The sequence below is a fragment of the Pleurodeles waltl genome, chromosome 3_1 (genome assembly GCF_031143425.1).
Source record: "Pleurodeles waltl isolate 20211129_DDA chromosome 3_1, aPleWal1.hap1.20221129, whole genome shotgun sequence".
NCBI classification, from domain to species: Eukaryota; Metazoa; Chordata; class Amphibia; order Caudata; family Salamandridae; genus Pleurodeles; species Pleurodeles waltl.
In genome coordinates this window covers 840,656,510-840,683,396 of record NC_090440.1, presented here as the reverse complement: position 1 = coordinate 840,683,396, position 26,887 = coordinate 840,656,510, and the positions used below count along the sequence as shown (strand labels likewise).

General features: G+C 40.3%; 1 protein-coding gene across 2 annotated transcripts in view; it reads right to left on the bottom strand.

Moving 5' to 3' along the window:
- Nucleotides 1–26,887, bottom strand: part of UEVLD (UEV and lactate/malate dehyrogenase domains) — a 185,250-nt gene that overhangs the window by 126,412 nt on the left and 31,951 nt on the right. For both annotated transcript variants that reach the window (XM_069223760.1, XM_069223761.1), the window contains one exon: nt 11,314–11,449. In XM_069223760.1, the coding sequence (XP_069079861.1) occupies nt 11,314–11,449 (136 nt within the window). The remainder of the gene's footprint in view (nt 1–11,313; nt 11,450–26,887) is intronic.

Below are 26,887 nucleotides of genomic sequence, written 5' to 3'. Positions count from 1 at the left end.
GGGAGAATGATTTTTAAAAATGGTTCTTGATTTTATATAGTCGAAGTTTGTCTTATTAGATTTGCAAGATTTTATTTTACCTGTATTTTAAATGTAATGCATGTTATTTGTACTTTCGTGGTTGTTGACGACCGAATAAAGAATTTATACTACTACTCTATTACTAGGACAGTCAGTTTGCACTAGTTAAAAAATAAACGTTTAATGAATGGCTTCCTGACAGTAATTTAGACCTGCATTTGCAGAGCTTTGCACAGATCTCAGCAGATGCTAGCAGTATTTGGATGAGGCACGATTTATTTGTCCCACCTGATACTTTTAGGAAAAGATTGGTTAAAATATCTCATTGCGGGCATCCTGAAATTACTGACACTAAACTGTTTCTTAAAAAATATTATTGGTGGCCCTTTATGCATTCCATGATTTAAGAGCATGTTAATAGCTGCAACAACTGCCTTCTTTAAGGCACACACTGCAGGACTTCTTGTGAACCATCTTGGCTATCTGATATACAAATATGTCCCTGGGAGAAAGCCTCAATTGGTTTTGTGTATCCTTACAATATTTTGGAAAAAGATAAAATATTTTAGTGGTGTAATTTGATAACTTCTCTAAATATATTCATTTTGAGTCATCCCACTGTAGATAAAGTACATTCGTTTTTAGGAGTGCTTTTTTGTATTGATGTTATTCCTAAAGGACTGATGTCTAATAACGGAAGACAATTTGTGTCACCGAAGAGGGACATGTTTCTAAAGTTCCATGGAATCAAGCAAGAGAGGGTTTCATTATACTGTACTTCAGCTAATGTTCAAGTTGAGTGAACTCCTGGATTTCTTATGGGAGGCATGCAAGCAGCATTAGCCAATAACATGGATGTTGTTACAATTCTTAGAGACAATGTCTGGAGTTATCTCAATACACTAAACTCCGTAACTGTTTTTCTCCATTTTGTTCATTGAGAGGGAGAGGAGGGCGCATGTTGCTGACCCCTAAATGGGAAGATAATTCAACAAATGAGAGTGAAACAGAAATGTTTTTGATGCAGTCAGAGGCAAATTACATAACAGACAGACTCTTAATAAATTCTATCATGGTGTAGTTAACACATCCAGAGAAAAGCAAATTGCGTAAGGGGACTGGGTTCCTATTTGTAAACCCACAAAAGTTCTCAGGGTGAGCCTAAATTCATTGACCCTGTCCAGGTCAAAAAAGTGTCTGTCAGTGCTGAGTTGCATAAAGATAGGGGGGTAGTGATACAAAAGGTCTGTTGTCATTATTAAAACAGGTCAAAAGATAATTGTATTGTCAAAGCAGAAATGGATGTTTCTGAGTGGGAGGATTTTACCAGTGCGAACTACAGGAAAATAAGAGAATCCAATGGAAGTTGGACTGGTGATAATGATGACATGTTGCAGAGTAATCCCTCTGTAATCTGCTCAACACTGCTGGATCTTATTATGATTTTGAGGGCAATCCCTGGTCTGATAAACCCCCACTTCCAAACTCATGCAATGATCTAGGCCTCTTTTCCATGTTGTCAGGGAAGGGGGGGCTTCTGCCTTCCACTCCCTAGCTATGTCAGTTTTTGCCAAGGTCAGCCCTAAGAACAGGAGTGCCCTTTTGTACCTACTGCCCCCTGTAACCTCCATAATGTGCAAAAGAGCCAATTTCGGGGTCATAAGTATCACCAAGGAGAGCACTATCTAGGCAGGAAATCACACCATTCCAAAATCTGCACACGACAGAGCATATTCTAGCACTCTTTTATTTAAAGAAAATTACACTAATGTTAGGTTGGATGATTATCGTGAATATGACCAAAATGTGTTTGATGAAAACAAGAATGGCTCTTCGTTTCATGATGTAAATGGTCACAACATCAGAGAGGAAGTGAATACTAGTAGGAGACCAGTCAAATTACAAGCCAAATTTAATAAATGTTTGGTACTGAATTGTATGCAGTGCCAGGCTTTTCAACTTTTTTTTCTAGTTTATTTTAGTAAAAACAAAACGTGATCATGTTATACCAATTCACACAAAGTAATTGCAAATATTAGTTTATTACTTAACAGTGACACCTTTAGATAGACTTGCCTTCTGTGTTTTCATCAGAGTTTGAATGTGTGTTTTGAGTTCTTCTAGTTAGAAAAACAGGATGGTTAATCGATTGGATGACCATCTGCGGTACACCACTGCAATACACTGTAAATCTTATGCGTATTAAATCAGCTTGAACTCTATATTGTGTTGCACCAGTCTCTGAACTACCTCAACACTACAGCCATCACACACCGAAATCTTCTTGAAAGAAAAATGTGTGCATGTTGTCAGAAGTACTTCTAAAATGTCTCAACAAAATGTAGCCATTTTGTCAGGGAATACATGTACTTTTCACCCATCTGGGATGCATGGGATTCATAGTGTCTATCCTACCCTCACACAGCCCTATTGACACAGAAACATATGTTTACAGACAACATGCACTGTCATAAAATGGCAGCTAGAACAATATTTTTAGCTCCAAAGAGCCAATCAGATCCCACATATTTATGGACAGTCTATTGGTATGTTTTTGCTGTAGCTGAGAGAAAATGTTCCTATGCTACTTTCAAATCATCCACAACCCTTCTGATCAATTTATATGAACTTTTAAAGAGACAACCTGAGTAGTATACAGGGAGTGCAGAATTATTAGGCAAATGAGTATTTTGACCACATCATCCTCTTTATGCATGTTGTCTTACTCCAAGCTGTATAGGCTCGAAAGCCTACTACCAATTAAGCATATTAGGTGATGTGCATCTCTGTAATGAGAAGGGGTGTGGTCTAATGACATCAACACCCTATATCAGGTGTGCATAATTATTAGGCAACTTCCTTTCCTTTGGCAAAATGGGTCAAAAGAAGGACTTGACAGGCTCAGAAAAGTCAAAAATAGTGAGATATCTTGCAGAGGGATGCAGCACTCTTAAAATTGCAAAGCTTCTGAAGCGTGATCATCGAACAATCAAGCGTTTCATTCAAAATAGTCAACAGGGTCGCAAGAAGCGTGTGGAAAAACCAAGGCGCAAAATAACTGCCCATGAACTGAGAAAAGTCAAGCGTGCAGCTGCCACGATGCCACTTGCCACCAGTTTGGACATATTTCAGAGCTGCAACATCACTGGAGTGCCCAAAAGCACAAGGTGTGCAATACTCAGAGACATGGCCAAGGTAAGAAAGGCTGAAAGACGACCACCACTGAACAAGACACACAAGCTGAAACGTCAAGACTGGGCCAAGAAATATCTCAAGACTGATTTTTCTAAGGTTTTATGGACTGATGAAATGAGAGTGAGTCTTGATGGGCCAGATGGATGGGCCCGTGGCTGGATTGGTAAAGGGCAGAGAGCTCCAGTCCGACTCAGATGCCAGCAAGGTGGAGGTGGAGTACTGGTTTGGGCTGGTATCATCAAAGATGAGCTTGTGGGGCCTTTTCGGGTTGAGGATGGAGTCAAGCTCAACTCCCAGTCCTACTGCCAGTTCCTGGAAGACACCTTCTTCAAGCAGTGGTACAGGAAGAAGCCTGCATCCTTCAAGAAAAACATGATTTTCATGCAGGGCAATGCTCCATCACACGCGTCCAAGTACTCCACAGCGTGGCTGGCAAGAAAGGGTATAAAAGAAGGAAATCTAATGACATGGCCTCCTTGTTCACCTGATCTGAACCCCATTGAGAACCTGTGGTCCATCATCAAATGTGAGATTTACAAGGAGGGAAAACAGTACACCTCTCTGAACAGTGTCTGGGAGGCTGTGGTTGCTGCTGCACGCAATGTTGATGGTGAACAGATCAAAACACTGACAGAATCCATGGATGGCAGGCTTTTGAGTGTCCTTGCAAAGAAAGGTGGCTATATTGCTCACTGATTTTTTTTTTTTTTTTTTTTAATGTCAGAAATGTATATTTGTGAATGTTGAGATGTTATATTGGTTTCACTGGTAATAATAAATAATTGAAATGGGTATATATTTGTTTTTTGTTGAGTTGCCTAATAATTATGCACAGTAATAGTCACCTGCACACACAGATATCCCCCTAACATAGCTAAAACTAAAAACAAACTAAAAACTACTTCCAAAAATATTCAGCTTTGATATTAATGAGTTTTTTGGGTTCATTGAGAACATGGTTGTTGTTCAATAATAAAATTAATCCTCAAAAATACAACTTGCCTAATAATTCTGCACTCCCTGTATAAGACATTGATGGTAACTTTCCTGCACAGTCAAACGAGGCCAAAATCATCAGCAAAAACAAAATCTGGATTTCCTATGGAAACACCAACTCATCCGTACATCACTATAACCGATTTTGTAATATCCCAAACTTTATGTACAAGTCTAATGATAGAGCTATTAGACCACAATTGTATCTTTTTTTCTGTGAGACAGTTTTGGCTTTCTTTCCAGACAAGAGCTTGTTATAAAATTAATAAATAACAATAACGCATGAGAGAACTTATGGTCACCAACATTTATTTACTTGTCAGTAGAGTTTTAGTGATGTGTGTGGCATCCTGCATATATTTCATTAATATTTTACTGTAATAATGAGTATGCAACAACCCTTCTGTGAAGTTACTGATGTGTGCACATGAGAGCACAAGCATGGGCAGCTATATTTGAAAGTTTTTTCACTACTATGTAATTATTTATTATTCCAAGATAACATATGTGCTTTTACAGCATCTGAGAATATTAAACAATAACAGTATTTCACAAAATATTCTAAGATCGAAATGTGTTTATGCACACAAGGACACAGGAGTGTGGAATTCCTATAGCCTGACGCCCAGGACATATATTGTTTGGGGTCAAGGACAACAAGTTGTCATGTTTATTTTGACCTTGCGACAAGTACACCTAACCCCCTGCAAAATAAAGCCTTTGGCTGCCAGTTTACAGTACCACATTATGGATCAGGGAAGGACAATGTCTACAGTTAAGGTAATATTTGGGTCCTAATGTTAATGCTGTTCAACCTTGTATTTATGGTTCATTAATGCAAAGCCTTTATTATTAGGCTGAGCGCCCAAAGGAAATGTAAGTTCACACTTCAGTACTAAGAGGAGTTTTATTATGGAAATGTGTACAGACATTTGCTAAGTTTATCAATATGAAGCTACATATAACGCTCACAGAATGCTCTCTGATCAGATGCAAATATTTGAAGAAGCATTAAAGCAAGTTTGATTCTTTACTTTTAAAATAAAAGTTTCACAAAAAAAAGGAAACTAGGAAAACAAAGTTTTGCTAAACTACTGTGAACGTTTAGGTACCATACTTTGAAGCATCATTTAATAAAATGTGTTGATGCATGCTAAAATAGTTGTAATGGAAATTCAGTGTGATCATTTTTAACAAGATTATGGGATACATGAAAATAAACAAGCACTGGCAAAGCCAATAGGTCCGACACTGGTAGTCAGTCTTTTGGTTTTGTCAATGTGTGTTTTGTTTTGATATATATTTTTAGTATACCTTTATTGTTGTGGGGGCTCCTGGGCCCGCACCATTATAACAAACATTAGCGAAAAGAAAACATATTTTTTAGGTCCTAAAAAACACACATTTCTCAGTAGCCCCTGGCACTGAACAAACAACTTTGTGCAGATATGCTCCTTGTGAAAACGCAGAATGTTGTCACTCACAGTGAGGCCAACTGATTGATAGACAATTACATAGAATTTTAATACAAACAAAAGATCTTGGTTAACATTATACCTACTTAGGTGCCCAATTCTTAAAGAAAGTCACAAAAGTGCATCCATGGGATATGTCCTTGTATTAATGCAGATTTATGGCTGTCAAGAATACACAAGAATTTACAGAAGTATGCCAGAACTCCTAGAAAATATTTGTGAACTGCATTTTAGCACTAGCAAATAAGCAACCATAGATTTGATCACGGAAATATCTGTTAAGCGTTTATAAGTTCACTTTCTTCCAACCACTTTTTTCCCAACCCTGGAAGAAGTTTTACTTTTGCCCTTGTCACATGTACATTTCTAGCCTTTCTCAGTATGGGGAAAAAATAAGAGAAGAACTGCTGAAAACCACACTAAAACATGCAAGTTAGTAGGTTTGTATAGAGTCAAAAGGACATCCCATCCCGGGAACTATTGCTCATCAGTACTTCCAGCCCCAATATGTGACCTGTGGAGAGGTGGTAAATGAAGGAAATTGATAGTATTAAAACCATACTATGTTATAAGCCCTGGCATAATCAGGTAGGGTATTATTGGAGCTTTTACATAATGAAATTCCTGCCATAATCTGTAGCCGCACTAATTGGCACCAAAAGGACAAGTGGATTTTTTTACAGGACAAGTAGATTTATGATGCAGGCTGTCCCATGGACAAGTATATATTTTGTTAAATTCAACACCCCTGGGGACAATTGTGGAATGTTTTTGAAATTATTCATCGTGAATAAATAAGAACCCACTTGGAAAACTGAGCACAGGTAAATTCACATAAAGTAATTGCAAGTATTAGTTTATTACTCAACGGTGACATCTTTAGATAGTCTTGCATTCTGTGTTAGAAAACGAGATGGAAATTCGATTGCATGATCACCTGCCATACACTGCTGCTATATACTGCAAATCAAATGCTTATTAAATCAGCTTGAACTCTATATTGTGTCACAACCGGCAAATCCAATGGGAGACATAGTTGCTTTACTAATACATGCTTCTTTTGCATTCCATGAATTGACATAAAACTTTTCAAAAAATATATTTTTCACTTTTAGTTGCCAAGGTAGGGTTTTATCTAGACTGATTAGGGTGTAAAAGTAATAGGTTTGGCATCCAAATTAACTTTTTCCCGTTTTTAGGATCATACAAAAGGTTTAGACATGACTACAAAAAAAGAGGGCTGGATAGATTACTGCCAAACTTGGTAAGAAGGCAAAGTACACTTATGGCTGCGTGCTTCTTTTTTGTTTGGTGTAAATGTGCCCAGCAAAAATGTTTTTTAGATATCTTACCTGCTGTAACCAACTGATTCTTTTTATCGGTCTGCCAGTGTTTCAAATCCATAGTCTGAGTTTCGAAAAATAAACTGCTGCAAACTTGGAGGCTGGGATCATTCCTAAATGAGTTGAAAATGCTCTCTTTTGTTCATTCACAAAGTGCCAGGGAAATCCCTTCCCTCTGTTATGATGAGATGTTATTTAACTGGTTTCATCTCACACATAACCTTAACAGTAACAGATGGGAAGCTTATCATGCGTGGGAATGTTAGATGTTTTAAGCCCCAGATGAAGTTTTCAGCATGTTTTTATAGTTTTGTGCTTGATATGAATCATAGAGAAAGTGAGTTGGTGATAGTACTCTGCAGGTTTAGATCAGTCCATTTGTCTATAGGAAAATCTTTGCTTTGGTTACTTTTAACCGTGGATCCACTTAACAGTTAGGGTGAAAGAGGTTTGGGTCAGTTGACCCGTTTGTGAAGACTTTTTTAGGGGGAGACATGGCTAGCAAGGTAGCTCAAGAGCACACCCTGAGGAAAGTAAGGTTTCACATTTTTAATAAAAGTATATTAAGCACCTGACATTGGCAAACTCAAGCCCCAGTCCAATGATCACAATGGAAGAGATCATAAACAAATTGGCATTTCTTCTGAGAAATCAGGAATAATTTAGAGTTTCATGATAACTAATATTCATCCAATGTCTAGAGGAAATTCTTAATGCGATGTAGAATCCTCTGGTTAAATTCTGATAATCATAAAATGAAGGAAATTTAACTGGTGGATTGCATTTTAAGTATTTAGTATTCCTCCAAACACTGGAGGATTTTATGGCTACCACCCAACTCTAAATCGGGTCCTTAGTTTTATGAGGGAAGCACCATCTTTTAGTTTCATATAACCAACTTAGGTCTGCATGGTCAAAAATATCAAAATAAACAGGATAGGCAAAGGAAATGGATAAAGGGCAGAGACACAATTTCTGATTTTATTGTGTCCAACAGAGCAAATCAATTGAGGCTTTTTGTCTTCTAAGTAATAACTCATGCTCTTCCAGGAAGAAGGTCTGCTTTCAGTCAGAAGAGATCGATGGTACTGATAAAAGCAGTGCCATCCATATGCAAACAATCTAAGGTGAGCACTGTATAAGGCATTAAGCCACACTGCAGGAACTTTTGCAGCTTCCCTACGTTGGAAATGGCCCTACAATGAAGATGGGAAATGTTTGGGTCTACCGACCTAAGCAAACAACTTCAGAAGTAGGATAATGGAACTACTCCTTATTCTTTTACTGAAGTCAGGAAGCAGGGGTAAATTGCTTTGGGAGTGGCACAAATGTATGTAGAGGATGCAAATGACACACTAAAATACCTTTAGTTAGGGTGGGTCGCATACGGATACATCTAAAAGTCTGATGTAAGTCCTGCAGTAAATTAATTCTACAACGAATGGCATAAGAGAGAAGTTGAAAAAAGCAGTGTCATAGAAAGGTATAGCAATGAAATTGTGGTCACAGCTGCCAGAAAGATAGATCAGCAATAAAGCAGGGGTAACTCGGATCAGTTGTTGGGAAGTGCAGTACAGTGAATCAACTGTGGCACTACAGTCTGACAACAGATTTTACGTGTTGCAAAGCACCCCTTTTTAGGTGATCACATTCAATGTTTCATTTGAGGGGTGGGGTCACATGCTGGTAGTCTTAAACTCTAACACTGGGACCTCTGCAATCCATTGTTATGACCCCTAAAAACATGTTGAATCTGGCTTAAACCTTGATTAGCACATTTAACTTTCCTATAAGTCCAGAATATATGGTGTAGAAATACACCCCAACATCACTTCTGTACTGTAGCATCTATTGTGCCGCCAACTATAATGGCAGAGAAAACATGGCTTCAGTCCTACCCTGTGAGCCCTACAACCGCAGCTTAGATCCTGCTGCCGATTTCCAAATCACCATTTTGACAGATAGGAAAACCTGTTTAAAAAAATTAAATATACTGACGTTAAGCACCTTGCAGCCCACAAGGTATGGCACATAATATTTAAGAAAGGGATTGGTGTGACATTATAAATGGCATGTTCCCCAAGTGACTAGGCCCAAAACAATATTGTCACTGGTCACACTGGTCAGGCTGTAACTGGTACATAGAAAAAGTCAAAGTATAGATTAGATACTTCAATCTACCACTTTTGACCTGTACCAGCGACAAAGACGTATTTGAATATTAAATTAAAATCCAATCTAATGGTCTAAAGTCAGATTTTTTATAAATATATTGAAAATTTAACTTTTAGAAAGTTAACATTACTCTGCTTGAAGCTGCATTGGGGGGGGCTGCTGATTATCCTGGCCACACCTCTAGGTGGGCACACTTGCTCTGCACAAGGAGAGAAGGGTTTCCCCATCTTGTATTTTGAGTAAGGGGCACTGTGGGATTGTTTGCAGTAAGGCAAACAGGAACTATTGAAAAAAATTGGTATGGTTGCCCCCAGGAACATTTACTCCTTTATTTACGGAGCACCCAAGAGTCACCGCGACACACTAGGTGGTGCCAGGTATAAAGATTGTATACCCAGGAATCCTCTTCTTAACAACTCTTGGACATGCAGAAGATAGGAAGAGGGCTTTACCGGATGTGGCCTGAGAATGGCCCTTAGCAACTGGACTTGCTCCCTCTTGTACTCAGCAAAAAGAAAGGGTCAGTTCGCTGGCCTCCTGTGTAGTTCAAGGTACACATCAATATGCCAGAGGACTCTTCCTTGAAAGGTCCAAATGACCAGTGGCAACTAGAACTGTACTGGATTTTGCTGCTGGACTCTGCCTAACATCTTGAGTCTTTAAATGCCCGCACATGTAGATCTCGGGGCTTAGAAATTTACTCCACAGATCCAGGGGGGCCTGCGGGACAAAGTACCTGACCAGCTGTTTTGTGGTGTCAGATTGAATTTCAGCTTCGTCCTAGTCAAGACTCAAACACCCTCTGACAAAAAATGACTAAACCCCATTTTGAGTTGGGACTTGGAAACTTTTCAGCAAGTAATCCAGAAAGCTCCAAGGGTCCAGAAGGATCAACACGCTTCAAGTAACCAGCCTTTTGTCCCACCTAGGCGGCTGCAATTTTTGTGGCGGCTTGCTCAAGGAGGATTTTCCTCTCAAAAAGAGACAAAGCTGTTTTCTGTGTTAAGACTTTTTCAAAGTTGTTGCAGGCTTTTAACAGCATCAATCCACTTGCTGTACCTGACCAGAACTCCATCACAGCTGGTATCAAATCACCGGGCTTCCCCTTTCATAGAAAATCACTTTGTGCTTTTTGGTGATATTTTCACTTAAATATTTTAAAAAATCATCTGTTTGGTTCTCCTTATTGGATTGGTGTCATTTTTATGTTATTTTACTCATAAATGTTTTCCTTTATTTTAGAATTGATTGTGGATTGTTTTTGAGTTTTTTGGGACCTTTTCTATTATGTACGCATTGCTCAAATTCTTTACACATTGCCTTTGATTCAAGCCAGACTGCTTTGGGTCATACTACTAGGGTTTGAATACAGGTTTATGTTTATTTAATTTGCATGACATCTTATAGAGGGCCCTTATCCTTTTAGCTGGCCACTTAAACTTGTGTCATCTAGGTGTCATCCTCAGAAATATATGGACAGGACTTTTGTAGTTGTGATTGCAAATTTAGAGCTCTAAGGTAGAGTAAAGAAAAAATGCTGAATGTCAACTTCGGTTCACTAGAAATATTCAAAAAACAATTCTAATGTTTCAATCAAGGAGTTTTAGTGGGCAGGGCCACTGTTTAATGTAATTTATAGCAATGTTCTTAGATCATGAAATAAAGCGTTTCATGGGCAGCAAGTGAGTATCTTCCAAGAAAGGCAGTCTAGACATTAGCTATGATTTGTCACTTAGAAAAGATGCTGTACCAAACTTGTAGATATAAGAACTTATTTTAAAATGTGATTTGTCTAAAACAGAACGTACTGCTTGCTGTGAAATAGAATAACAATACATTGTTACACTAAATAAGGTAGAATGTTCAAAAGTCTTAGAATGGACATTTTTTAACAACATTTTAAGCATGATAAGATGTATTATGCAGCAAACGAGAAACACCTTGTATCAGGTTTTAATTCTGTGTCCATGGTTTAAGAAATATTTCTACCCTATTTATACCTAAACTAAAGAGATACAAAGACTTAGAATCAAGACTGCTGTATTACTTGAGAGACTGGGACTGAATTATTATAATCTTTTATTTAAAGAGTTCAAAAAGTGACTTGCCTTCAGTGACTTTTGAAATATATGACAGGAGTTCGAACTTCTCTTGTGCATCAGCGGCGGACAGCGAATACATAGGAAGCTCTTCATCAAATTTGGCAATCATTTCATGAATCAAACCAATGATAGTTGACTTTGGCTGGAAAACAACAAAAATAAGTGCAAATAACCAGTGTTTGTTATTAATTTGTAAACCGAAATAACAACCAATTTTTCGACCAATTTCAGAAATGTGCAATAAAATGTAACACAGAAGTACCACTCCATATTGTAGGATGTCAAAAAAGATTTTAGAAATGGTGGTTTGAGAAAGAAATAGATTTATTGTAGATTGTGATACAAATTACAGCAATGAGAAATCGCTTGGAACCATAGCTTGCCAGTCCAATTTCTGAAAGCAATCCTGATTCTCTGTTTGGAATTATTTATTTTGGGCCACACTTAGAACAGATATAATGGATGTTAAACAGGCTAAAGGAAGACAGAAGTATAAATGTAACAATCACATTTGCTGACAATTCTTAGATAATTCTGCAAAAGTAGCCTTTACTATCATTGATATCAATTTCAGTCCAGTGTGTTAGAGGTAAAAGGCATGAGATGAATGAGCAACTTTCACCATATTTTGCTGCTTTTTTTGCCCATCAAGGTCCTATAATAAGGGGATATGTGCTTTCTTTGAAAGCAATGAGGTTTTTGATCTAGTCTAGTTCTACTTCTGGTCACTTCACAGCACCAAGGCAGCTTTAGGCTCAATTCTGGACAATCTCAGATTGGTGTTGGATCAGGAAGAGTACACAACTCTAGTCCTACTCACCCATCCTGCAGCCTTCCACACTGTTTCCCACAACCACCTGGTGGATTGTATCCATGTGACTGAGGTATGGTCGAAGTTGCTAGCTTGGATTACCTCATACCTCGAAGTCACAGCCAGGCCATCTAGCTCTGAATTTGGATTAGCCCTTTTTCAAGCCCTCTCTGCCACTGAGTTCTTCTGCTCCCCGTCTGGTGGCTATCAACTGTGGGGCCTTAAAAAGGAGCATATTGGCCCAGACACCAGCCAACGCGTTCTCTCAGTTCCCCGCCACACATATGAAACTAGAAGCTTCTGAGGAACTTAAGGGGCAATAAGAGAGGATACATGGAAGGCTGTCCCTCACCATCTGCCGAGCCTGTATTAGGAGTGACCATAAGTGAGAGAAGGCCTGGACTCCACATTGGGAGGGAGTGAAAAACAGGAGGCAGCTAGAAGGGGGATTACAAGTGTGGCATAGTAGGGAGGCTCCCCTTCTCCCCACCTGCCAGGCGGTGGTGAGTAACACTCTGCATATCAGATCATCTTCCGGGTGGCGACTTAAAAGTCCTGAGGGCCTACAGTTTGGGACACTCTAAGGTGGAGAGACAAATCCTCCAGAGTCAGCTCCCCTATGACCAGCACCAAGCCACTATGGTAGGGACACTGAAAGATGGCAAACCTCTGAATGAACGTGCCTTGTACAGGCCTATTTTGTTATTGAATGCAGAGGCTAAAATCTTCGAGAATGTTTTGGCATCCTGATTACAGTGGATAATTATGACTGGTTCATCCAGGTCAATCTGGCTTCATGCCAAACAAAGGACAACAACATAACCTGAGGAGGCTGTATGGAAGTAAGGAACACTATAAGGAAGTATATGAGCCAACAGCTGTGATGTTGCCTGACACAAGAACAGGTGCTCCCTTCCCCAATAATATATACATTAGCACTGGAGCCTTTGGCAGCATGGGTCAGAGAGGATCCTTTGATTAGGGGTAAGCTTTGGGGTGGGGGGGCACTTAGGAGTAACGAATATCGCTCTTTGACGATGATGTACTTCTTTACATAGCACAGCCAGTACTGACAGTCAACAGATGGATAAAACTATATGAGCAGGGGATGGCTCCTTAGAGAAAAACCTGTACAAACTACTAGAAAGATTTTGAACTTCAGGGAGCATCCAAACTATCATCTGGATTCACTTACAGCTTGTGTAACAGTGATGAAAGATGATTAAAAAAAGAGGAAAAAAATTAACTACTAGAAAGATTTCGGAGGGGCGCTTTCACTACTTGGTAGGGCTGCCATGGTCAAAATGCTCTACCTGCCACAGTTCTTATATGCTCTGCAGAAAGCCCCTGATAAAATCCAGAGCAGTTCCTTCCAAAAATTAGAGGCAGCGCTCCAACTATTTCACTGAAATGGTGGAGCACCACGAATATCTCTTCAGAAGTAAATGAGAGGGAAATAAGATGGAGGTATACCACTGCCTGATGTCACTAAATGCTACTATGCAACACAGTTGGCTACCTGGCAGCACTCTATAGATATATTATGATGCGGGAGCTGCTGATACATATACCATGATGTCACTTTGGAAGGTGATCAGTAGATTCCTGAGAGTTCTCACTGGGCCAAACCCACTTTGGACAGTGATATGCTGAGGCGGTAGGCAAACTGGAAATATTCCAATGCTGAGACCGAATTCAAAAAAGTAAAACGGGTGTCATATGGGCAGGCACTGAGATGATTCAATGTAGGGACCTGCAGAATTAATAAAAAAGGCCTGGCACTGAGAGGCTTTTGCAAATCCAAATTAGACATATCCTAAGGACTAACATCCCAAACAACACAGAGCTACCTGAACCCTCCCTGTTGGAGGATAGGGTAGAAAATGACATTCTCAGTAAGAAAGGTGGTATCTCTGATCAATACAAAAATAAATGATAACTCACCAGACTACTTCCAGAAGTTAAAAGACAGCTGAGAGATGAATGTGGGGGCTTTCGACAAGGAAGAGTAGGAGGAGACACTGAGATCACGGCAAACAGTACGAATTAGAACCAGTTTCAGACTGGTTACATTGTGCATATTACATAGATCATATTGCTGTAGGTAAGTAAGGAATATATCCTTCACCCACTCAGGTCTTCTTGCAGGCTGCAGAGTTTGCCCAGAGGTCAAATTATGAAGAAAGATGGGTGCTCATTTTCTTTCTGGCCTGCCTTCTATACACTGGAATGTGCTCTCTCTGGAGTTATGCTGACCTAAAAAACTTTCATTTCCTTTGCACAGCTTTCAAAACCTGTCTTTTCTTAATACTTCTACATATGACAGCCTTTTCTAAAAAGCTGGCAACCATTTCAGAGTCAGGTGTGCCTTCTGGGTGATAGCCTGTGCCTTACAAATTGCTAGAATAGAACAGCATACAAAACAACAGAAACGGGGAATAAAAACGTATAAAATGTTCACAGCAACTTCTCCAACTCAAATGAATTGGGTACAAAGGTTTTAAATGCGACTAGACTCATGACAACTGTAAGCAAACATTTGCAACACAAGGGCTCACAAACCCCAGACATTTCAGAATGTGCAATCATAGATACCTCGGTAAGAAGTTCAGAGAATTTCAGTCATACTTTTGGTTTCTATTTAGTTTCAAGTGGGAAGATGTAATGTCTCAGACAATACTGCAAAACCAGTGGGTGATAAATATAACTAATCGCAGATCCAGAAGTTAGCATCTTCCTAATATTCTTCCTGATTATATTTCAGCTCATGGGTAAGGCTCTTTATACCGTGCCTGTGAATCGGGCTATATGGCTGTTCTGCTTTATCGCGCAATAACTTATTCTGACAAGAAAGCATATTTACATTGTTTTTAGCTTCAACTAGCTGCCTCTCTAATTGCTGGTTTTCTTGTTCTAACTGCCTACATTTTATGTGCATTTTTCTATAAGCAGATAATAGGATCCAGCCCAGTCTGCCTATAATAAATAAATCGCATCCCTGTTTCAGTAATACTTTCTGTAAACAGAGTAAAACATTTTTTGGCTCAACATCACCAAGACATCCGTCCCAGCTCTTGCATAAACCTGCACCACAGGACCATTCATTCACAAGACTATTATAAGGTTCTTTGACCCACCCTGGAATCTCATTTGGATCCTGGGAAACCGGTTTTGACTTCTTGCCAAATTGGTTTAACTTTTAAATCATCACTATTCAATCTTTCACCTCATCGTGCCGACTACTCCAATTTGTTCTGCTTTGCTTCAGACTGAGAAGGAACTCATTTCTGAGGGTAGATGCATTGCTAAGAACAATCCAGTTGGGGAATGTTTCTACTACCTCAGCTCTCATGGGGTCCACAGCTTGACTTTGGCAGACAAAGATAATGTTGGATTCGATCCCCATGATGATACATTTTTAATTCTTAATATCTAGCTTTACTTTGTGCATGCATAAGTATAGGTAGTCACTGCATATATATTCATTGTTGATGTATTGAATTTTCTCTGACTAATATTATCCAATTGCTGTGATTATTTTAGTAGCTGCAAGTGTGTTGCTGCATTCATATTAAGTGCTCACGTCATTAGTTTTGCAGATTTGTATTTGAAACCTGGGAAGTGCCTTAATAAATTCATTACTCAGGCTAAGAGTACTGCATTCTTCGCATTCTTTAGTTTCATTCCCTCCTAGTCTGAAGCAAAGCAGAACAATGGCATACCCATAAACCCATCCAATGTACATCTACATCAAAATGTCAAACTGTATTTATTTATTTACATAATTTCTTTTATAGCACAGACACAATTGTAAAGGACCTCAAAGGGCTTTATAAAGAATAAAGGTACAACTGATATCTCTGCATTTATACTGTTCATTGCAGTCTAGATGATTGCCTGGAACCTGCATCTACAAAAAGACAAAGAAGATAAAAAATCTTGCAGAAAGAAAAAAGCAAGCACCACTGCCAAGTATACTAGACCCACAAAGAACATAAAGGTTCCATACGTAGTATGCAGTAACCAAGGACATGTTTAGCTAAACCAAACAATCAGAGAGAACAAGAGATTAAACCTTAAACTGCAGAAGAAAAGCAGCATTTTAAAAACTACATCCACCTCCCTGGCCAGCTGCTACTGATAATCTATTTGCTGTATCCCCATTCTTCTTTGGCCAACTATCTGGCAATAAATGATGAACTACCGAAAACCCTCCAAGTCTCCTCATTGATCACCCCACTACATATCAACATCTTAACATAATAAAAGTGGGGTTTGAATGATGGACACACTGCAAGCATATGGAGCAACTGTCTTAAGTCTCATGCAGAAGTCAAAACAACTGTAAGAACACATGATAGGAGACCAAGAACAGACAGTGACAACAAGCAGTAGCGTTTCAGAAGATCAACTAAGTATTTTGCTCTGCCTACCAAAAAGACAGCATCTCCCAGCCAGCATCATTAGCATTATGAAAACACAATGGTGCAACGTTCTTTGAGTTATTTGATAGGGTGGCTCTGCAAGCCGTCTAACACAAGAATCAACAGGCCATGCCCCACTTCTTTGCTCCGCTAGAGGCTGCCTAACTTGCAGCAATCCCTCAAGGGACAGTGCCACATATAAAGAAAGCCTAATTAAAATAACTGGTGTGTACCCTGATCATGCCTGGTTACAGGCATGTTGAAACAGGTAAGCTCTGAGAAGACACCACAAGTTCTCTTTTTATCCTACTGTAATCAGTGGCTATGAGCCTTAAAAGTTTCCAAAGAAGATTATTCACCTTTATCTACCTAGAAGAGGCTCCTGATGTCTTAATGAGAAAGACCCAAGCCCGAATATACATCAAGCTAGAATCACAATGCAGGAATTTGTTGATATGGTTGCAACTTTCCATCAGTCCCAAGAACAACATTATGGCCCCATCTTTACAAACACACGTCAAAAGAGGTAGCCAAATGAGTCATCCCAAGGCCACATTACCTATCTGCACTTTGGTAAAGCTCAGAATGGGTAGAGGAGGGGCAATTGGATAACTGTACATCAAATGTGAGTACATTTCACCAACTCAAGGTCCCAGTTACCAACAAATAGCACAAACAATATGTCACTTTGGTGTTCTATTTGGTGATTTTGCCCTTCTGTAAATGTTTTTGTTGCCTATTCAATTTGAGCCACTCTCAGGTAACTGAGATTCTGATTTGGTAAGCAGTAGCTGTCTTTGTGCAGTTGTTGGGGGAAACCACCTAACTCCTTGGAGTATAAAAAAAGGGCCCAATCTTTTCCCATGTATCTGTTAAACAATCAATCATTTATTTAGTTTTCAACAGTCTATATTCGTTTTTTGGCACTCTTTTTACTATTTGAGGGAGGGTTATTGATTTTACAAACCATGGTCCTTGTTCAGAGGCTGATGGTGTTTTAAATTTAAGGAACAGTGTTTTTATTCGTTTTTACTCTGTTGGGATTATAACTTTGAGAACTAGAGTTACCAGTGTTTGAACCAAGGCCCTTTTACACTCTGAGGAAGGATTATGCCTGCCGGTCTCAGTGTACTGAGATGGCAGCCATTTTCCAACCTCTTCAGGAGCACACTTATGGACGCCATCTAGAGGAGGTCAGCGGGCAAGCCGTCTGATCCTCCTGTTATCTGAGGATTTAAAAACCTTCAATGCTGCGGCCGCACAGCGGAATATCTTTGACTTTGCAGCTGCAGGTGAAAGCCTTTTCATTTATTTAGTGTTCAACAGTCTATATTTGTTTTTGGCGCTCTTTTTACTATTTGGGGAGGGTTATTGATTTTACAAACCATGGTCCGTGTTCAGAGGCCGATGGTATTTTAAATGTAAGGAACAGTGTTTGTATTCATTTTTACTCTGTTGGGATTACAACTTTCAGAACCAAACTTACCAGTGTTTTAAACGAGGCCCTTTTACACTCTGAGGAAGGATTGTGCCTGCCTGTCTCAGTGTACTGAGACGGCAGCCATTTTCCGACCTCTTCTGAAGCACACTTACCCACACCATCTTGAGGAAGTCAATGGTCTATCCGTCTGATCCTCCTGTTATCTGAGGACTTAAAAACCTTCAATACTGCGGACGTGCAGCGGGCCGTCTATGCTAGTCCGGGCCCAGGGGCCAGTAACTATGGTTATCTTAGCATAGGTAAGCTTACATATGATGATGAATTTCTCCATTCACTTTAATTTGATTTAATATAGGAGCCAAAGGTAATGAACAAACGGTTGCCAGGGAAGTTACCTGGTCCTATAGTAGAGGTGATAGACCCCCCCAACCTCTGATACAGAACATACCTGTATCACATAAAGCGCCACATAGCTTGTTTCTCCACACAAATTGTAGATCTTTAGCTGCCCACAAACTGGATATCAATCTTCTACTTAATGAATTAACACCTACAGCCCTGTTCCCAATGGAAACATGGCTCCATGAGGGCTCAGCTCCTGATATTTCCCTGGCTTTACCTAATACATACTCAATCATAAGGCATGACAGAGTCTCTGGGAAAGGAGGGGAGTATTGCCATTATTGTCAAGGATTCAGTTAAGGTCACCACCCATCCACTTAAGTTATTAGATTGTGAGAGTAGGTATTTTTCATTCTCTTTAAATCCTCAATATAGTTTCTCCGGGGGCCTTAGTGTATTGCCCCGCTGGCTCTTCATTGCATTTTCTTCAAGCTTTTTCAGAGCAAGTGGCAGACTTAATTTGTAAAAAGCCAAATTTCACAATATTTGGAGATTTTAGTATTCACGCAGAGAGAGAATGCAGCTGCTAAGAGACTTCTGTTAGATATGGAGGCCTTAGATCTCACACAACTGATCAGGGGCCCTACACACATCAAGGGTCATACCACTAACTTAGTTTTCAGCAATACAGCCAACTTAACTGCCCTGCCCCCCCACCCCTTTGGCCTGGTCCAATCATTAACTAATCTCTCTCTCCCTTCCCCTTCCAGTGTTGGAAACACCCTCCCAAAGCATTATCCAACCTTATAGGTGCTGGCATATGCTTAAGACTAAAGAATGGACTGACATCTTAGAGAGTTCAAAATTCACACTGAATGGGAATATGGCTACATCTTTAGACTCATTTAATAATTGGATTAGCAAAAGGTTAGACACAATTCTTCCATATACGGACATATGGACATACGAAAAAAGTGCCCCCTGGTTCTCCAAACATCTTAGCCTAATAAAGAAGGAATGTAGGCGGCTGGAGCGAAAATTGAGAAAATCCTATGAGACTTCCTCTAAAGTTGAGTATAGGAAGGCTATCCGAAGGTTTCATGCTGAAATTAAAGCAGCCCAAAGCGCATATTATGCAGATAAAATCGAACAGAGCTCTAACTCCCCGAAGGAAATCTATCTCCTGTTAAAATAATTTACTTCTCCTCAGGCACACACAGACACTGTAGAAGCCTTGCATAAACATAGTAATGACTTTGCTGGATTTTGTTCGGGAAAAAATTGCAGAGATCTATTCAACCTTTCCAATACAATACCCAGAGTCCCCAAGCGGTAGATGAGGAGTGTTTCAAGGGTGCAGCAAGGTTTACATATATTCCTCCCCTCTCTCCTGAAGCAGTCTCTATACTATTGACCACCCTTAAATCAGGGTCTCCCCAGGATCCGGCCCCACCTTCAATATTAGGACAAGGGGCTTCAATAATAGTCCCTGTGGTAACTGAGCTGCTGAACATGTCACTATCAGTCGGCACGTTCATCCACAATGGAAACATGAAATTGTGAAGCCGCTGATTAAGAAGCACAGCCTGGATCCACTCATCCCTGGCAACTATAGACCAATCTCTATGCTGCCAGCCCTTGCCAAAGTACCTTAAAAACATGTCAATACTCATCTTTCGAGTTTTTTGGAGGAAAATAACATTCGCCATCAATCTCAGATTGGCTTTAGACCCATACATAGTACGGAATCCGCATTAATCTCAGTCACTGAAGAAGTTAGGAAACGCGTAGATCAGGGCTGTGTCTCGGCAATCATGCTTCTCGATCTTAGTGCTGCCTTTGAAACAGTGGAGCACAATATTTTACTCCAGAGAAAGTGGAGTCTAAGGCAATGCCCGGAGTGGGTTTGCCTCATTCTTGGAAGCAAGATCATTTCAAGTTTTGGGCCGTTCCTTTTATTCAAGCTGTTTTAAGAGTAAGTGGGGGGTGCCTCAGGGCTCTTCTTTGAGCCCTACGTTATTTAATATCTATATGGCCCCTCTGGCAAAAGTAGTGGAGCTCTATGGACTCTCTGTAGTGTCATATGCAGATGACACCCAGCTTGTGGTATCCTTTTCTACCGATCAGAACTCAACCAATTCTCGGCTCATTCCTTGTCTACAGGCAATCTCTAAATGGATGTCCACCTGTAGACTTAAGTTGAACGGAGACAAGACAGAGGTTATGTTTCTGGGTCACCAGGCAAAACCAAACTTAATCTTCCCAGTCTTACAACCATTAGAAGATCTTCCATTGCCCAAAGAAAGCATTAAGAGTCTGGGAGTATGGTTTGATTCATGGTGGACCATGGATCATCAAGCACAAAAAAAATCCTCCTCCTGTTTTGGCATACTCAGACTTCTTAGATAGATTTTCAAAATACTCCCATTCATTGCAAAGAGGCTCATCATACAGGCCTTAATAATCTCTCGGCTGGATTATGGGAACGCTCTGTTTCTTGGTGCACCAAAATATGTTATGAAGAAATTGCAGGTGGTGCAAAACACTGCTGCCCGCCTTCTCTTCAATCTACACAGGCATGAATCGGCCAGCTTTATCAACGTTGCACTGGCTTCCTTTGGAGCAACGGATAAAATTTACATTTTTATGTTACATTCATACAGCACTATATGACAAAGGCCCACCAATATTGCGAAACCCTGGCTTCTTTTTACAAACCTACCAGACAGCTTAGATCATCCGCCATGGCCCTAGCGGTCATCACCCCAATAAAAAAGGCCAAATGGGAGGAAGATCAATATCGTATCTTGGAGCTAGATTGTGGAATTCATTACCACTGAATCTACGTCAAACCAGCCACGAACTGTCGTTCCGGCGGCTATTAAAAACTTGGTTATTTTAGTTTGTGTCCCAAAGCTGTATATTCAAAGGTGTTTCGGTATAGCGCTGAAAGGCCTTCGGGTAGCTCTGCGTTTAATACATTTTCATAGCATAACATAACATAACAATGATGGGCATACCCAGCAACATCCAACTTTGTGGAGTAAAACTGTCTATTGTACTGCACTGAACAAAGATGAAACCTGGGAACAACTGTTGCCTTCTCACGTTATTTGTTCCCAGGTCAATGAGCTATCCAATAATAGCTTTTCAAAAACTCATTTAGAGTGGTCCGTATGTTTTATTGGGCAAGAGCCTACAGGACATGGGGTATCACTGTTGGGCTGTAAAAACTGACAGAATTATGGTGCAAAAGCTGCACCGTGGGCACTACTCTTCCGTTTCCCAGTACAGTTCTTGTTTTCAAGTCGCAATAGACGTTTTTGATTCCGTGAACCCTAACTGTTAAGGATACAGATGTATGCTGGTGATAGTTAACACTCAGTATCCCATGGCCACACAACTAAGAACCATGACCAAAGCAAAAGCAGTGATTTCTCTGCCACATGTGTTTCCTTGGGTAACTTCACAACAAAGTATTTACAGGTTAACCTATTGGATTAATATCCAAGATCATGAGAGAGAAACAAAAGTTACTAAAAATCAAGTGTATCACAACCAGTGTCTACCATCCCAAAATACATGGGCCGGTCAAAAGGTTCAATAGAACTTCAAAACCTTCCTCGGGAAGACTGATGCTGGGTACCCAGAATAAGGCATATTATTCTGGGTACTGGTTTTGATCAAACAAGTGCCCTAAGATTCCATGGGATTTAGTCCATTTTAGCAGCTGTATGGTCTACAATCCAAAGATTTGTTGCATATTATAAAAAGTGAATGAAATACTCCCACTGGAAATAATGTACCCCCATTAGATCAAGCGTACATGCGCTTTGACCTGTTGTAAGTACTGTGGGCTTTTAACCACGTCCACATCACACCCATCTCTTTCATTTGTTCCTGGGCTTCCCTTTCAAAAACTACTTGACGTCATGGGTAAATGCTTTACGTTTCTCCCACCTTGGGGCGGTTTTGTTACTGCCTTGGGGACCGAGCCTGTTACATGGATAATTACACGATTGCCGCTATGTTTAACTGTGAGCGAACTTCTTTTTCCTTTTGTGTCTCTACTTCACGCTCATGGCGGCCACAGTGCTTTGTTTGTTTTTGTGGGCAATAACAGTTTAGTCACCCGGGGAAACTTGATAACAGGTTTCACATAGGAAATGGCTTGATGCTAGTCTCTTGTGTGTTGGATCATACTTGGATAACTTTTCCCTTAAACTCAGATATTTGTACTTTCAGGAGCGCGGTTCCAGCAGCTTTATTCATTTTGAAACCTTACAGAATGTAGATTTTTTTTTTCCGCTTCTGTTTTGCTCCCAGTGCTTGATGGCCTCATTCCACGTCTTCCATTTTTTTGTCTTACTTGTTATTTTATTTAACCATTGTCATATTTCATTATTAACATTTGCACTGTTTTACAGTTATGCCAGAAATTAAAAACGTGTTTTGTCTACCAAATGCTCTGACTTTTAAATGTGCCTTGACAACAAGGTCAGTCTCTCCAAAAGCAGAAAATGCTTCTATCACCAACCAGATAAAGCTGGAACTATTTAGGCTAACTTCACAGATGGGCGCTTGCGATGACACAGACATATATAGAAGAATGCCCATGTAGCGAGTGCTCATAGGAGTTATTTATGTTCAATTAGTAGTCGATCTGTATGGTTACATAAAAATGCAGTACCAGAAGAGACGTTGAATTGGCGTATAAATTAATAAATTATTTACATTACATGTTTTACTTTTTTGGAAGGAATTATTTTTGTTCACTTTGTAGAAATATCAGATACATTTCTTGAGTTTAATAAACGCAACATATCTTTTACAAATATGTACATTTCCTCTAGTGACGGGCCTTGTCTTGCTCCCAGGAATAGGTAAGTTTAGGTTGGAAGGGATTTTTTTCTTTTTTTGGGGGGGGAAACCGTGGTTGTGGGAACTGTTATTCTCCTACACCTTCAACAATTTAGTGATTAGAGTCTAGTTGTTTATGTATTGTTAACTCACTTGTGGAATAATATCGGTATTATCCCAAAGCATGTACTGAATAGCAGTGGTCCATTTTTTGGGAACGTTTTGGATAAATTTGATAGTCAGATGTCAGGTCACTCCATGTTTTGGGAGTTGATCTTGAGTAAACTTGCCTAATATTTTGTATGTGTTTGAACTTCGGGATTTCAAGTGTGAGGTTTTCATACTAGCTTAGCATATGGCTTTGTGTTTTTTGCTTGTTGGTCTCAAAATGCAGCTGCTTTAAATTACCAGACAACCCAAGGACTGCCGCACCACTGTGATATAGTTAAACCTTTAGGTGCTAATGACTGAATTGGTGCCTAATTTAGCATGTCTTTAAGTATGGGGTAGGCTGGCTATAGAAAGTCACATGGTCGAGGCTATTCTCTAGTTGATTATTGATAGAATCAGTAATTGTGTTGATGTAAAGAAATCATGCTCTGCTAACCGGTATTTGATGTTTTGAATTGTATTCATTATTCTTGGCTTGTTGCTGTGGGCTAATTTTTTAGGTCAAGCGCAAGGGCTTTCTGACCTGTTGTTATCTATCTGTGGGCTTGTGGCAGTGGGGATAGCAGCTTGTGGCAGTGGGGATAGCGGTGGGGATTAAAGAGACACTCAGGTTGACGGCAGAATATAAGAGGTTTTATTCTGTGTACAGGTGTTTTAACACAGTCTCTGTCTTTTCCTTATGTTTTGATGACTTCCTCTGTTCTTCTCTTTTCCTAGGGTTCCCGGTGGTTGGTGAGATGTTTCTCGGTGGTGATGATATCAGGTTGACCGGAAAAAGAATGAGAAGTAGGTAAGTCGTACATCTGGGTGACTTGTTGGGATGATGTTAGTGAGGGGAGGGGGTGTAGAAAGAGAGAGAGAGAGAGAGATGTAGTGTGGATGGTGACGGTCTGGTGTAGAGATCCAGATCTGAGGGGAAAATAGGCTGGGTATAGGGGATAAAATCCTCTCCCGTTTCACCTTGGTGGAAACCAAGCTTCTTTACCGCATTAACCTTAACTGCCTCTGTGTTAATTATTAGTGCTCCCCCCTTTTTGGGTTCTCTTTCCCAAATATCCCTTCCCAGCCTCCCTCTCCTCGGTCTCTCCACCCTCCTCCCTTCCCACGATAGCGTTTAATCTGCTTTTCAGGCAGGACCGTAACTGCTGTAGCCACGCACCTCCAGGGACGTGGCGGAGCTGTTGCCTTTCGGAGTCTCCTTCTTCTTCTCCGATACCACCTCTGGAGCCCAAGGGTCTTGTTTGGATGGTTTCTCCCTCTCCTACGGCCAGAACGCTTCTCCCCGCGTTCTCGCTTTCCTCCATTTTCCGAACGTCCTTTCTCGCGCTCTCCTTCTCCTCGCCGGCATCTTTCGCTTCGTCTTCTTCCACAACGCGCCGCGCGCTTTGTCCTACCTCTCTTTTCATGTTATCGGAAACCCGGATATCCGGGTTTCCAGTTGTCGCAAGTCCATCCTCCGTGGGACCCCCGGAGCACTCGGCAGACGGGTGATTTCCATTATATGGAGCCGGGGTTTCCGACACCCGGCTACAGGGCTTTTAGCCACGCCCATCAAGTTCACTGGTTTGTTGGCTTAGCTTTAAAAAATTCCTTGATGTCATTGGTAAATGCTTTAGGATTGTCCCGTCTTGGGGCGGTTTTGTTACCGCCTTGCAGATGGACCCCACTACATGAATAATTGAACGATTGCAGATATACTTCAGCAAACTATTTTTTGCTTTTGTCTCTCCCCTTCGTGCTCCATGGCAGCCACGGCGCGAACAGCGCCAACAACACGAACTCCATTAGTGGTATTGGAGCGCTGGTCACATTGTTCACACTGTTACCTAATCAGTCATTTCTTTTGGCGCTTAACTTTGCACTCCATAGCTTTCCAAAAAAACACAGAACGCTGCAAGGCGCTCTCCCGGCACAGGGGAAGAGACAATACTACAATATTCACTGCACTCGGGGAAAACTCACCACATAATGCTTTACAAACATTCTTTTTCAAAACATTTTTGCCCATAACTCAGCCTGGGGTAGTTACAGGGCAATGGGACCACCACCAAAACATTCTGCACAATGCATTATTTCTGCTTATTTCTGATTATCTCTGGCGCCCCACACTCGGTTAGTGGGGACCCCCAAAATAATAACCCCTCCCACTATTCAATGTTTTTAAGTTCTCTTATGGCTGGAACTTTTGTTTTATAGCTCAGAGTAGTTTGTGTTCTAAGGGCCTTAGTATTGTAGTAGGCCTGAAAATGTGTAAGGCACTATGCCCTATCGGGGCTAAATATATGGCTGCACTGCATTACTACTGGTATTCTGTTTTCATGTGGTTATGCCCTCTAGGGGCAAACTATGTAGTTACATGACCATGTTTCTTACAAATACTATTTTTATTGTGGTGTCCTCTAGGGGCTGTTCTGAGCATTACAGTCAACATACTACAATATTCGCAGCACTCGGTCGACTGATAATGCTTTGTAGGGCATTCTTTTACATACGATTTTTGCTCATAACTCAGCCTGTGGTGGCCATAGGTCACTGGGACCACCTTCACAATGTTCACCACAACCTGCTCTTTATGTCTAGATCATCTGTGGGTCCCCATGTTAGGTTAATGTGAACCCCAAAACAATAACCCCTCCCACCATTCAGTGTCCTTTTAACTTCCCTCATGGCTGGAACGTTGTTTTACAGCTGAGAGTAGTTTGTGTTTTAAGGGTTTTGTTTGTAATATCATTGCAGTAGGCCTGCTAGCACTGAAAATGTGTAATGTACTATGCCTAAATATATGGATAACTTTCGGTCATTTTCTTTCCATGCGTTTATGCCCTCCAGGTACTTGTAGATGGTTGCATGACCATGTTTCTTACGAATGCTATTTTCACTGCGGCGTCCTCTAGGAGATGTCCTGAGCTTACCGACTAATGCCAAATGTTTATTTCTGATAAAGGTTTTTATTGGGTATATATGATAATTGTATGTTTTATTAATCTCGCCTTATCGCAATTATGACCATGATTCAGGCCAACTTAACATCCTTATTACACTATGACTGTTTGAACACTCTTGATATGTTTGGGTGACCTTTCTAGTTTATTTATTTCTTTACACCTCTGTGGCTGTCTTGTGTCTTTTTTGTTAGGGAATTGTGTTAGCCAGCCACCAACTCTGATGGTGGGGTGGTGAAAGTGGTATTCTATTGGGATTACCCCTGCAGATTTAAATTAGAATGCTAAATGGCAACATTTATATTTTTGGCTGCAGTGCTTTAGTTATATACAGGGCCACTGGAATTGTGGCACAAAAAGATAACATTAGGAGGCAGGGTTGACCAATTTATGAGGCATGAAAGTCCAGGTTTGAATTTAAAATGCCAGTAGCTTTCAAGCAAATGTGAGACCCACTGCATTGCCAATGCTTGTTTTTCCAAAGATGTCAAGATAGCACTTGTTACCCAGCCCTGACATAAGTCAGTGTCTTCCTTAAAACTGAAGTTCTTATAGGAAACAGATTTCAGAAGCTCAACCTGACCAGAAA